The 14,590-nt window shown below is 56.0% G+C and overlaps 1 protein-coding gene across 2 annotated transcripts in view; it reads right to left on the bottom strand.

Moving 5' to 3' along the window:
* Positions 1-2,235: 2,235 nt before the first annotated feature.
* The window catches only part of acadvl (acyl-CoA dehydrogenase very long chain), a 41,944-nt gene continuing 29,589 nt past the window's right edge, over positions 2,236-14,590 (bottom strand). For both annotated transcript variants that reach the window (XM_078428182.1, XM_078428183.1), the window contains 6 exons: positions 14,339-14,436; positions 12,769-12,841; positions 9,057-9,129; positions 8,123-8,195; positions 5,438-5,513; positions 2,236-3,620 (listed from right to left, as the gene is read on the bottom strand). In XM_078428182.1, the coding sequence (XP_078284308.1) occupies positions 3,483-3,620; positions 5,438-5,513; positions 8,123-8,195; positions 9,057-9,129; positions 12,769-12,841; positions 14,339-14,436 (531 nt within the window). In that variant the 3' untranslated portion in view covers positions 2,236-3,482. The remainder of the gene's footprint in view (positions 3,621-5,437; positions 5,514-8,122; positions 8,196-9,056; positions 9,130-12,768; positions 12,842-14,338; positions 14,437-14,590) is intronic.

The raw sequence follows: 14,590 nt of genomic DNA, 5'->3' as shown, positions 1-14,590 counted from the left end.
TGGTTGTTTTTCCGAGCTCCCCAGGGATGGGGAATGTTCCCTTGGTTAGTGGTGATCTGGCAGGCCATAATCAGCTTCTATTTCTGTGCTGTGGTGGGGAGGGAACAGTGCGCTGGCTTCAGGCCACTCTCTCTCTCTCTCTCTCTCTCTGTGTCCCCAGGCACTGTGCATTGCAGAGACTGCCTGTGGGAAGATGCTTCACTAGGAGGCATGGTTTAGATTTAGATTTTAGATTTAGAGATACAGCGCGGAAACAGGCCCTTCGGCCCACCGAGTCCGCGCCGCCCAGCGATCCCCGCACATTAACACTATCCTACACACACTAGGGACAATTTTTACATTTGCCCTCCGAGAGGCAGGGTTTAGTCCAACCAGACTCAACAGCCCACCCTGTTAAAGGTCAATGAAATCCCATGTCAGAATCTCTGGAAATGTTTAAAAGATTTGAAAAGTAGTTATTTTCTACTAAGAATCCGGTTTCTATTCTTAGTAATGAGGAAGTGGAGCATTAAACCCGAGGGATACTTTGGGAGAGAACAGCTTCCAGTGTTCTGCAATCCCCCGTCCCCAACTGATATTCCTCCAGATTACCATTGTGGGGGTGGGTTGCAGATGTGTGTGTGGGTGCAGGGGCCGGAGGGGAGGGGGTTACAGAGACAGGGAGCATTGGAGCAGGAGGGGGTTACCGAGACGGGGAGAGGGGGTGTGTGGGAGGGGAGGGGGGTTACAGAGATGGGGAGAGGGGTGTAGAGGCTGGAGTTACAGAGATGGGGAGAGGGGGATTAGGGGCCAGAGGGAGGGGGGAGATACAGACAGAGAGGGGTGCAGCAATTACAGAGTTGGGGAGATGGCCCTGGCAGTGCGGTGCCCTTGGCAGTTTGGCCGTCTCTGACTCTGGGGTATTTTGGCGCAGAAGGGGAAATGTGAAACTTCTCACTTCCTGGAAGCTGCTGAACAGAGATGTCTGGTGTGAAATTTCACACCCTACCCTCCCCCCGACTCTGTCTGCCTGTTAGAAACATAGAAAATAGGTGCAGGAGTGGGCCATTCGGCCCTTCGAGCCTGTACGCACCGCCATTCAATATGATCATGGCTGATCATCCAACTCAGTATCCCGTACCTGCCTTCTCTCCATACCCCCTGATCCCTTTAGCCACAAGGGCCACATCTAACTCCCTCTTAAATATAGCCAATGAACTGGCCTCAACTACCTTCTGTGGCAGAGAATTCCACAGACTCACCACTCTCTATGTGAAGAAATGTTTTCTCATCTCGGTCCTAAAAGACTTCCCCCTTATCCTTAAACTGTGACCCCTTGTTCTGGACTTCCCCAACATCGGGAACAATCTTCCCGCATCTAACCTCTCCAACCCCTTAAGAATTTTATGTTTCTATAAGATCCCCCCTCAGTCTTCTAAATTCCAGCGAGTACAAGCCGAGTCTATCCAGTCTTTCTTCATATGAAAGTCCTGCCATCCCAGGGATCAATCTGGTGAACCTTCTCTGTACTCCCTCTAAGGCTAGAATGTCTTTCCTCAGATTAGGAGACCAAAGCTGTAGAAAATACTCCAGGTGTGGTCTCACCAAGGCCCTGTATAACTACAACTGTTCCCTCTCTCCGGAGATGCTGCCTGTTACGGGCCGAGTATAACCCCCTCCCCTCCCTATAACCCCCTCCCCTCCCCATAACCCACTCCCCTCCCTATACCCCTCTCTCCGTCACTATAACCCCCTCCCCTCCCTATATCCCCCCTCCCCTCCCTATACCCCACTCCCCGTCTCTGTGACTCCCCCCACTCCGGCCCCAACACCCTCCCCGTCTCTGTTATCCCCTCCCCTCCCTATACCCCACTCCCCGTCTCTGTTACCCCCTCCCCTCCCTATATCCCCCTCCCCTCCCTATATCCCCCTCCCCTCCCTATACCCCACTCCCCGTCTCTGTGACTCCCCCCACTCCGGCCCCAACACCCTCCCCGTCTCTATAACCCCCTCCAGCCTGTACAGGTCTCCCCACCTCTGTGACCCTCCCATTCCGGCCCCTACAACCCTCTGAATTCTGCTCCTATGTCAATGGTTGAACGTGGACTGTTTCCTTCTCCACCGAGGCTGCTCTCTCGTCCTGCTGGCTCTGTTGTATTTTGTGTTAGTTGAGGTTTCTAACCCACACGAGTTCTTTATTTTAAAGCTATGTGACTGTGGATTTGGAATAAGACTCGGGTGGGCACGTTTTGGAAGGAAGAGATTTTATTTTCGCCTTGATCTTCTGTATAAAACAGTTGTAAGGGTTGAGAACATTATTTAAGGCAAGGGGGGCCAGCACGTCCCACCTGCCCCTCCAGGGTGGTTCTGCAGTGCTGCCAGGTGAGCCCGCCTCAGCTCACCTGTTGTGCTCACCTGGCCAGGTACCTCCAGACCTGGCTCCCACTCATCCCCGCTCTTGCTCGAGAGCCGGCGACAACAACAGCGCAGCGCAGGAGACCTCTCGGCCCACGGTCCCTGTGCAAGCCCCCCAACCTCGGCCAGCTTCCAGAGGCTCAGGTGAGAGCGCGGAGGAGGGAGAGTTGGTCGTTCTGGGGCAGAGGGGATGGGGACACGCACTGAGGGACAGGGACCGCAGAACCGAGTACAGGTGCTCCGCGACTTACGATGCTTCGATGTTGCGATGGCACAAACGGCAGCGGCCCGTGGCGAGTCGCCGCTCGCTTCCAGCCGCGCGATCACGTGTACTCAATGCATTTTCGTCGCGGGATATTTTTGGTTTTACAATGGGTTTGTCGGAAGGTAACCCCATCGCAGGTTGAGCAGCACCTGTACTGCCCCCCAGTGGGCTGGAGGTCAGGACAGGGACCGCCCATCACACCCGGAGTACAGCGCTGGGGGGAATCGAGACATTTAAGCCAATGACCGAGGAACGGTGGGCAAAGACATTCCGGGGGGGGGGGGGGGTCAGACACAGAGTGAAGCCCCCCTCCGCACCGTCCCATCACACACTACCAGGGGAAGTGTGCGGGGAAAGAAAACTGCAGATGCTGGTTAAAATCGAAGGAAGACACACAATGCCGGAGTAACCCCGCGGGTCGGGCAGCATCTCGGGAGAGAAGGAATGGGTGGCGTTTCGGGTCAAGACCCTTCTTCGGGACTGAGAGATGAGTTGGCTCCGATGACTCCTTCAGGGTCTCGACCGGAAACGTCACCCATTCCTTCTCCCCCGAGATGCTGCCTGACCCGCTGAGTTACTCCAGGGGAAGTGTTGCTCAGACTTGTACTGGCGTTACAGGACGACAGGAACATTCCCACAACCCCTGGACACCGCGCAGACCGGACAAGTGCGTGAAAACATGATTCAAACAGGTTAAGGCCAATTAAGCCGTGGCAAGGGTCCGAGTTTGCGATCAGGCCCCGGTGCCCACTGCGAGGGCTGTCTCCATGATTGTCCCCCGCTGAAGCCAGCCGGAGTGGGCACGTTGGGGTTGGGGGGGGTCTCAGAAGCCCAGGGGGTGCGGTGTGACCGTGCCACCGTTACCCACCACTGCCGCGGAGATGGCCCGCATGTTCCTGAACACCTGTTCGGCCGAGCTGGAGCTGAGGGCGGTCAGGTTGTTTGCGATCCGAGCCGAGGCCTGGGGCAGACGGGGGGGGGGGGGGGGGGGGGGAAGAAGAGGCCGTTACCCATCGATGCCCAAATACCAGCGGCCAACACTACATCCCCCCCCCCTCCCCCCCCCCCCCCCCCCCCACCCTCTACCCATCCACATCCGAATCCCAGCGGCCAACACTACTCCTCTAATCCCCTCCCCTCCCCCCAACCCTCTACCCATCCACACTCTAATACCAGCGGCCAACACTACACCTCTCTCCCACCCCCTCCCCACTCCTACCCCCTCCCACCATCAATGTTGAAATCCCAGCCCCCCTCACGCCCACCCACCCTCTACTCATCCACACTGGAATCCCAGCTCCCAACACCCCATCTCTAACCCCCCCCAACCCTCTACCCATCCACACTCAACACCCCATCTCTCCCCCCCCCCCCCCCCAACCCTCTACCCATCCACACTCAACACCCCATCTCTCTCCCCCCAACCCTCCACCCATCGACGCTGGAATCCCAGCCGCCCTCCCTCCCCGCTCTACCACCCATCCCTTCCACCCATCGATGCTCAAGATGCCTGGTCCCAACCCTCCCCTCTCCCCCCCCACCCCACCTCTACCCATTGATGCTGGAACTCCAGCCCCCTCTCCTATCCCCCCCCCCACCCACCCACTGACACACAGATATCAGCTCCCAACTCCCTACCCCCCTCCCCCTCTATCCATCAACACTGGAAACCCAGCCCCCCCTCTCCCACCCCTTCCTCTCACCCCCCAAACCTCTCACGCCCCCCCTGACACACGATTACCAGCTCCCCACCTCTCTCTAACCCCCTCCCTCCCTCCATCGATGTACAATACCATCTCCCAACCCCCTCTCTATCCTACTTCCGCCCCATACCCCAAACTGATCATAGAATAGAATCCGTGGTACTCCAACCCCAACTCTAAACACGGGCATGTTGGAAATACTCAGGTCAGGCAACATCTGTACCACAGGAGTGGCTCGGGAGATGCAGAGGTGGTGGAGAGGGTGAAGAAATCTCAAGGGAAAACATGAGGGGCAAGAGGGAACAGTGAGGTGGCACAGTAGTAGAGCTGCTGCCTCGCACGCCAGGGACCCGGGTTTGATCCGGACTATGGGTGCTGTCTGTACAAGGTTTGCCCGTTCTCCCCGAGGCCGCGTGGGTTTTCTCCGGTAGCTCCGGTTTCCTCCCACACTCCACAGTCGTGCAGGTTTGTCGGCCATTTGGCTTCAGTGAAAGTTGTAAACTGTCCCTAGCGTGTAGGATAGCGCTGCTGTACGGGGTGATCGCTGATCGTCGCGGACTCGGTGGGACGAAGGGCCAGTTTCCATGCTGTATCTCCGAAGTCTGAGATCAAGTTTAGTTTAGCGATACAGGGTTTGACAGCACTGGGCCTGTACTCGCTGGAATTCAGAAGGTTGAGGAGGGACCTCATTGAAACTTATAGAACGATGAAAGACATAGAGTGGGTGTGGAGAGGATGTTTCCACTGGTGGGAGAGTCTAGGACCACAGGGCACAGCCTCAGAATTAAAGGGCGCTCTTTTAGGAAGGAGATGAGGAGGAACTTCTTTAGTCAGAGGGTGGTGAATCTGTGGAACTCATTGCCACAGAGGTAGGTGGAAGCCGTCAGTAGATATTTTTAAGGCAGAGATAGATATGTTCTTGATTAGAACGGGTGTCGGGGGTTATGGGGAGAAGGCAGGAGAATGTGGTTAGGAGGGAGAGATAGATCAGCCATGATTGAATGGGAGAGTAGACTCGATGGGCCGAATGGCCTAATTCTGCCCCTCTAACCCGTGAGCTTGTGAAGGATCTCACCTCGATGCACCAGGTGTCACACAGCAGCTTCTCGTGCTGGGCTGTGCCCTGCGCCTGGCTCAGTGACCGTGATGCCCTGTGGGGGAAGAGGACAGCCCATCAAACCAGACCCACACTCCCGCACACACACGATTCAGGCAGGGCCGGGACACGAGGCCACTCGGCCCATCACACCCACCCTGCCCCGCACTCAGCTCACAGCGTGGAGACAGGCCGCACGGCCCAACCTGCCCACACTGTCCCACATGCACACGTCCCACCAGCCTGCGTTTGGCCCATATCCCCCAAAACTGTCCCCCCCTCCCTCCCCCCATTCACTCCCTCCCTACCCTCCCTCATTCCCCACGCCTCCATTAGTGCGGGCATCAGGGGTTAAGGCAGTTCATAAGCTCATAAGTGATAGGAGCAGAAATATAGACCATTCGGCCCATCTAGTCTATTCTGCCATTCAATCGTGGCTGATCTATCTCTCCTAGCCCCATTCTCCTGCCTTCTCCCCATAACACCGGTACTAATCTATCTCGGCATTACAAATATCCGTTGACTTGGGCCTCCACAGCCGTCTATGGCAAAGAACCCCACAGATTCACCACTCAGAAGGACGGGGTCGAGAGGGAAAGAAAGATCAGCCATGATTGAATGGCGGTGTGGGCCGAATGGCCTCATTCTGCTCCTATAACTTATAAACCTGCCCTGTAAACGCCGAGGGAACGGCCCCAGTTCTCCCCCTCACCTCCCAACGGCAAGAACAATACTGCAGCACGTTGGCGCAGCGGTAGAGTTGCTGCCTTGCAGCGCCGGAGACCCGGGTTCCATCCTGACTACGGGTGCCGTCTGTACGGAGTTTGCACGTTCTCCCCGTGACCTGCGTGGGTTTTCTCCGAGATCTCCGGTTTCCTCCCACACTCCAAAGACGTGCAGGTTTGCAGGTTAATTGTCCCCTAGTGCGTGTAGGATAGTGTTAGTGTGCGGGGATCGCTGGTCGGCGTGGACCCGGTGGGCTGAAGGGCCTGTTTCCGCGCTGTATCTCTAAACTAAACTTTGCCCGTGGGAAGGCCTAACTAGTTCAGAACCACCACCCCCCCCCACCCCCTCAAAAAAAGCACAAATACCATTATGGAAACAATAAGTCAAGAAAATGGTTTCAAAACCGCTGAGTGGGTCAGTGAAACAAATGTGAACTGCAGGCTTCAATGCGAAAGCTTCCGCTCAGCAAACTGCACGCCACAGTGTGACGTGGTGCGGAGTGGGATGGAGAGGCAAAGGCAGCAGCACTGAGGGAGGGGGAGGTTAGTGGGAAGGACAAGAGGAGGAAGTTGTGTCCGTATCAGTGCGGCGAGATCTCACTGCCCAACACTGGGCTGGGACAGACAGGGGATGGCGTGTGCGTTTCATTAACATTAGCTTAGAGATACAGCGTGGAAACAGGCCACCGGGTCAGCACCAACCCCTTACACTAACACTATCCTGCACACAGTAGGGACAATTTACCACTCACCAAAGCCAATTCACCTACAAACCCGCACGGCTTTGGAACGCGGGAGGAAACCGGAGCACCTGGAGAAAACCCACGCAGGTCACGGGGAGAACGTACAAGCTCCGTACAGGGAGCACCCGTAGTCAGGATCGAACCTGGGTCTCCCACAGTGGGGCACTCCCTCCCCCACCCCCGCCCCTCCCACAGTGGGGCGCTCCCTCACCCCCCCCCTACAGTGTGGCGCTCCCTCACCCCCGCCCCTCCCACAGTGGGGCGCTCCCTCCCTCACCCCCGCCCCCCCACAGTGGGGCGCTCCCTCACCCCCCCCCACAGTGGGGCGCTCCCTCACCCCCCCCCCACAGTGTGGGGCTCCCCCACCCCCGCTCCTCCCACAGTGCGGTGCTCCCTCCCTCACCCCCGCCCCTCCCACAGTGCGGCACTCCCTCCCTCACCCTCACCCCTCCCACAGTGCGGCACTCCCTCCCTCACCCTCACCCCTCCCACAGTGCGGCACTCCCTCCCTCACCCCCGCCCCTCCCACAGTGCGGCACTCCCTCCCTCCCTCACCCCCGCCCCTCCCACAGTGGGGCACTCCCTCACCCCCCCTCCCACAGTGTGGCGCTCCCTCACCCCCGCCCCTCCCACAGTGCGGCGCTCCCTCCCTCACCCTCACCCCTCCCACAGTGCGGCACTCCCTCCCTCACCCTCACCCCTCCCACAGTGCGGCACTCCCTCCCTCACCCCCGCCCCTCCCACAGTGCGGCACTCCCTCCCTCCCTCACCCCCGCCACTCCCACAGTGGGGCACTCCCTCACCCCCCTCCCACAGTGTGGCGCTCCCTCACCCCCGCCCCTCCCACAGTGGGGCGCTCGCTCCCTCCCCCACCCCAGCCCCTCCCACAGTAGGGCGCTCCCTCCCCCACCCCTGCCCCTCCCACAGTGTGGTGCTCCCTCCCCCACCCCCGCCCCTCCCAAAGCGCGGCGCTCCCTCACCCTCACCCCTCCCACAGTGCGGCGCTCCCTCCCTCACCCCCGCCCCTCCCACAGTGCGGCGCTCCCTCCCTCACCCCCGCCCCTCCCACAGTAGGGCGCTCCCTCCCTCACCCTCATCCCTCCCACAGTGTGGCACTCCCTCCCCCACTCCCGCCCCTCCCACATCGCGGCGCTCCCTCCCTCACCCCCGCCCCTCCCACAGTGCTGCACGCTTACCTCGACAATACAACGATCATGGCGTACAGGTCGATGGCGCTGTCTGCCACCCTCTTCAGCAAGAACTGCTCATCTGCAAGAACAGGAGAGGGTTAGGGAAGTAGGATAGACTCAAAAAGCTGGAGTAACTCAGCGGGTCAGGCAGCATCCGTGGAGAACATGGATAGGTGATGTTTTACAGTCTTGGAGTAACTCAGCGGGTCAGGCAGCATCTGTGGAGAAAAGGAATAGGCGACGTTTCGGGTCGAGTCAGGGGAAAGAGAAATGAGAGATAGAGATGATGTGGAGAGATATAGAACAAATGGAAAATATGCAAAAAAGTAACAATGATAAATGAAACAGGCCGTTCTTAGCTGTGGGTTAAGTGAGAACAAGCACAGACAATGAGACTCAACAACATGACTTTGAAGTTGGTTTGACTTGGATGGGGGAGGGATGGAGAGAAATTACTTGAGGTTAGAGAAATACTGTTGGGCTGTAAGCTGCCTAAGCAAAATATGAGGTGCTGTTCCTCCAAGTTGCGTTTGGCCTCACTCTGACAATGGAGGAGGCCCAGGACAGAAAGGTCAGTGTGGGAGTGGGAATTAAAGTGTTTGGCAACCGGGAGATCAGGTAGGTCCAGGCGGACTGAGCGGAGGTGTTCAGCGAAAGGATCGCCCAGTCTACGTTTGGTCTTGCCGATGTGTAAGAGTCCACACCTTGAACAACGGATACAGTAGATGAGGTTGGAGGAGGTGCAAGTGAACCTCTGCCTAATCTGAAAGGCCTGTCGGGGTCCCTAGACAGGTCGAAGGTGGAGGTTCATGGACAGGTGTGGGATGGAACTGCAGATGCTGGTTTAAACTGAAGATAGACACAAAGTGCTGGAGTAACTCAGGCGGCATCTCCAGAGAGAAGGAACGGGACAGGTGTTGCATCTCAACAATCCGCTCACCTATAATCTTCTTCCCATACTTCAACAGCAAATCTTCTGTGCAGCCACCAAACCTCTCGATCGCTCCCACCGTCTGAGAAAGACAACACATTGCTCGCGTCACTCCACACCAAGAACATTCCAGAATGTCCACCTGGAGCCACAGCTGCACAGCAGCACGGGAACAGGCCCTTCGGCCCACCTTGTCCATGCCGACCAAATTGGCATGCTGGGCGAGCCCCACTTGCCCAACTCAGGAAGAGTTTCTTCCCCTCCGTTATCAGGCTTCTGACGGTCCTTCCACAAGTCCCAGGAGAAGCATTAGGCCATTCGGCCCGTCAAGTCTACTCCACCAATCAGTCATGGCTGATCCATCTTCCCCTCTCAATCCCATTCTCCTGCCTTCTCCCCATAACCTTTGACTAATCAAGAATCCGTCAATCTCCGCTTTACATATACCCATTGTCTTGGCCTCCACAGCCGTCTGTGGCATAAGCTAGGGACTGTCCGATCCACCTCTCCACCATTGTGGACAACACACAGCACCCTCAACACAGAACACAGACCCTTCCCCACACACACAGCACCCTCAACACAGAACACAAGCGGAGGCACAGTGGCGCATCGCTAGGGTTGCCAACTGTAAGGGACACGTCACCGCCCCACGCCACCTCACCCAGCCAGCGGCCACGTGCTCCCGCTCCACCAATGGCGGACGCCATTGGTGGAGCGGGAGCACGTGGCCGCTGGCTGGGTGAGGTCATGTGGAGCGCGGGGTGGTGACGTCACCTTGCCCCGTATTTGGGGGTGAGGAAGTTGGCAAACCCACACAGCGGGTACCCATGACAGCTGGGGCACTGGTCTAATTCACCCCTACCTCGTTTGTAGACATTGGTCTTTTGTCGACGGAACCGATGGACTACAAAGCTGAGAACTACACACTGCACTGTTTAGTTTCGAGATGCAGAGTGGAAACAGATTCTTCGGCCCACCGTGTCCGGGCCAAACAGCGATCCCTGTACACAAACACTATTCCACACACACGGGGGACAATTTTACAATCTACAGGAGCCAAATAAACCTACAAAGCTGCACGTCTTTAGAGTGTGGGAGGAAATTGGAGCACTCCCTCCCGGGGGAAACCCACGCGGTCACAGGGAAAACGTCCAAACTCTATACAGGCAGCACCCGTAGTCAGGATCAAACCCGGGTCTCTAAACCATTTGTGGGCTCCAACTTTCCTTGATTCTCGTTGCTTTCAGCATATCTTTCATTCCTTAGTACTGTCTATATCTCTCGTTCCCTTCTCCCCCCGGACTCTCAGTATGAAGAAGGCTCTCGACATGAAACGTCAGCTATTCCTCTTCTCCAGACGTGCTGCCTGACCTATCATATCATATCATATCATATATATACAGCCGGAAACAGGCCTTTTCGGCCCACCAAGTCCGTGCCGCCCAGCAATCCCCGTACACTAACACTATCCTACACCCACTAGGGACAATTTTTACATTTACCCAGCCAATTAACCTACATACCTGTACGTCTTTGGAGTGTGGGAGGAAACCGAAGATCTCGGAGAAAACCCACGCAGGTCACGGGGAGAACGTACAAACTCCTTACAGTGCAGCACCCATAGTCAGGATCGAACCTGAGTCTCCGGCGCAGCATTCGCTGTAAAGCAGCAACTCTACCGCTGCGCGACCTGCTGAGTTACTCCAGTTTGTGTGGCTGTCCTTTGCTTCAGACTGTGTGTGGCTGCCCCTCTCTTGGCCCGCACCACAGTCCCACCAGCGTTTCAGCCCCTGCTTATCGAGTCTCCATCTGCCTCCCGCAGTCACCACACTTCACCACATCCTTCACCGGTGTGATTTGTTCTGGACACCCAGCGGTGAAGGGCAATGGTGAAACACTTTTTTAATGACGCACTCTCTCAGCTCTGAACTTTTACAAGTTATAGGAGTACAATTATGCCATTCAGCCCATCGAGACTACTCCGCCATTCTCTGCCTCCAAATCCTTTTTCTTGCCTTCTCTCCATAACCCTTGACACCCGTTCTAATCAAGACTTTGTCTATCTTTGCCTTAAAAATATCCACTGTCGGTCTCCACAACCCTCTGAGGCAATGAGTTCCACAGATTCACCACCCTCTGACCAAAGAAGTTCCTCCTCACCTCCTTTCTAAAAGAGCGTCCTTTAATTCTGAGGCTGTGTCCTCTGGTCCTAGACTCTCCCACCAGTGGAAACATCCTCTCCACATCCACTCTATCCAGGCCGCTCACTATTCTGCAAGTTTCAATGAGGTCCCCCTTCATCCTTCTAAACTCCAACGAGTACAGGCCCAGTGCTGTCAAACACTCATCCTGTGTTAACCCATTCATTGCTGGAATCATTGTTGTAAACCTCCTCTGGACACTCTCCAGAGCCAGCACATCCTTCCTCAGATATAGGGGCCCAGATTTGCTCACCATACTCCAACTGCAGCCTGACCAGCACCTTATAGAGCCTTAGCATTACATCTCTGTTTTTTTATTCCAGTCCTCTTGATATACACTGATCAGCCAAAACATTGTGACCGCTGACAAAGTGATTATCTTGTTACAATGGCACCTGTCAAGGGGTGGGACATATTAGGCAGCAAGTGAACAGTCAGTTCTTGAAGTTGACGTGTTGCATGCAGGAGAAATGGGCAGGAAGGAGTAAAGACCTGAGCGACTTTGACAAGGGCCAAACTGTTATGGCCAGACGACTGGGTCAGAGCATCTCTGAAACGGCAAGGCTTGTAGGGTGCTCCCGGTCAGCAGTGGTGAGTACCGACCGACAGTGGTCCGAGGAGGGACAAACCACAAACCGGCGACAGACAGGGTGTTGGGCGCCCAAGGCTCATCGATGCGCGAGGGCAACGAAGGCTATCCCGTCTGGTCCGAACTGACAGAAGGTCAACTGTGGCACAAGTCACGGGAAATGTTCATGGTGGTCACGGGAGGAATGTGTCACAATACACAGTGCATCGCACCCTGCTGCGTATGGGGCTGCACACGGAGGACTAACAGCATATTAGGCAGGTGGGCATAATGTTTTGGCTCATCGGGTCATAATGTTTTGGCTGATCGGTGTAAATGCTGGCACTGAATTTGCCTTTCTTACTATCGATTCGACTTGCAAATTAACTTTTTGGGAGTCCTGCATCAGCAGTCCCAAGTCCCTTTGCACCTTTGATTTCTGGATTCTCTCTCCATTGAGAAACTCTTTGGCGGATGTTTGACTGGCGAGCGGGTGTGAGGGGTCAGACAGTGCGTGGCCGAGCCACTGGTGATAGTCGCACAGTCGTGTAAGAAAATAACTGCAGATGCTGGTACAAATCAAAGGTATTTATTCACAAAATGCTGGAGTAACTCAGCAGGTCAGGCAGCATCTCTGGAGAGAAGGGATGGGTGACGTTTCGGGTCGAGACCCTTCTTCAGACTGATGTCAGGGGGGGGCGGGACAAAGGAAGGATATAGATGGAGACAGGAAGATAGAGGGAGAACTGGGAAGGGGAGGGAAAGAGAGGAACTATCTAAAGTTGGAGAAGTCGACGTTCATACCACTGGGCTGCAAGCTGCCCAGGCGAAATATGAGGTGCTGTTCCTCCAATTTGCGGTGGGCCTCACTATGGCACTGGAGGAGGCCCATGACAGAAAGGTCAGACTGGGAGTGGGAGGGGGAGTTGAAGTGCTCAGTGGTACTCACCAGCTCACTGCTCTCCCTCAGCTCTGGGTGCACAACGTTGTCCAGTGTCACGCCCGTGCTCAGTCCAACCTTCCTGCAACCACAAGAGAGACAGAGGGGTAGACACAAAATGCCGGAGTAACTCAGCGGGTCGGGCAGCATCTCTGGAGAGGAGGAATGGGTGACGTTTCGGGTCGAGACCCTTCTTTTTCCCGGTCTGAAGAAGGGTCTCGACCCGAAACGTCACCCATTCCTCCTCTCCAGAGATGCTGCCTGTCCTGCTGAGTTAATGCAGCATTTTGTGTCTTATCTTCAGTGCAAATCAGCATCTGCAGTTCCTTCGTACACAAGAGACAGAAGGAGACTGGTTAGTAGGGTTGCCAACTGTCCCGTATTAGCCGGGACATCCTGTAGTTTGGGCTGAATTAGTTTGTCCCGTACGGGACCGCCCTTGTCCCGTATTAGTAGGGTTGCCAACTTCCTCACTCCCAAATGAGGGACAAAGGGTGACGTCACCGCCCCGCACCCCACGTGACCTCACCCAGCCAGCCACCACATGCTCCCGCTCCACCAATGGCCGCTTCCCAGCCCAGGTGGCCGCCATTGGTGGAGCGGGAGCACGTGGCGGCTGGCTGGGTGAGGTCACGTGGGGCGCGGGGCGGTGATGTCACCTTGTCCTGTATTTTGGAGGGAGGAAGTTGGCAACCCTACTGGTTAGGCAGGCAGAGTGAGGAGAGTGGCAGCAACTTACAGGTTCGTGTCACTGTACACACCAGGCCACTGATCCACACAAGCACCAGGCTCTGGCTCACTGATCACAGGAATGAGTAGGTTAACCTATGATGAGCGTTTGTCGGCACTGGGCCTGTACTCGCTGAAGTTTAGAAGGATAAGGGGGGGACCTCATTGAAACGTACCGAATAGTGAAAGGCTTGGATAGAGTGGATGTGGAGAGGATGTTTCCACTAGTGGGAGAGTCTAGGACCAGAGGGCACAGCCTCAGAATTAAGGAAACGTTCTTTTAGGACAGAGATGTGGAGAAATTTATTTAGTCAGAGGGCGGTGAATCTGAAGAATTCTTTGCTGCCGAAGGTTGTGGAGGCCATCAGTGAATAATTTTAAGGCAAAGATAGATAGATTCTTGCTTAGTACATATGTCAGGGGTTATGGGGAGAAGGCAAGAGAGTGGGGTTGGGAGGGAGAGATAAATCAGCCACGATTGAATGGCGGAGTAGACTCGATGGGCTGAATGGCCTAATTCTACTCCTATCACTTATGACTTCAGCACAGGAAGGCACAGCTGGTAGGGCCACAGCCTCACAGCATCAGAGACTGGGGTTCGATCCTGACTAAGGGTGAATTGTCCCTTGTGTGTGTAGGCCGGTGTTAGTGTGCGGGGATCGCTGGTTGGCGAGGACGTGGTGGGCTGATGGGCCTGTTTCCGCGCTGTATCTCTAAACTAAATTAATCTAAACACCCAGCAGGGTGCGTTGATCAAAGCAGAAAATGCTGGAGGAAACTGTGGCCCAGTGGAAGGTGAAACAGTTAACGTGTCGTGCGGGACGGCGCGGTGCTGTGCGCACTCACTCACCGTCTCGCCCGCCTGCTGACCTCGCTCATCAGTAGCGTGGCGTTGCCCACCGGGTTCTTCAGGGCTCTCTGCAGACCCTTCAAGTGGTTCCCTGCGATCTGCGTGCGAAACAGGGGGCAGTGTCAGCCCACAGCAAGAGTCCGCGAGGCACGAGTGTCCCGCCCCTTCCCCTGACATCAGTCTGAAGAAGGGTCTCGACCTGAAACGCCACCCATCCCTTCCCTCCCAAGATGCTGCCTGAGCCGCTGAGTG

The sequence above is a fragment of the Rhinoraja longicauda genome, chromosome 34 (genome assembly GCF_053455715.1).
Source record: "Rhinoraja longicauda isolate Sanriku21f chromosome 34, sRhiLon1.1, whole genome shotgun sequence".
Lineage (NCBI taxonomy): Eukaryota > Metazoa > Chordata > Chondrichthyes > Rajiformes > Arhynchobatidae > Rhinoraja > Rhinoraja longicauda.
Note: the sequence above shows the minus strand (reverse complement) of the source record. Positions and strands in the feature narration are given on the sequence as shown.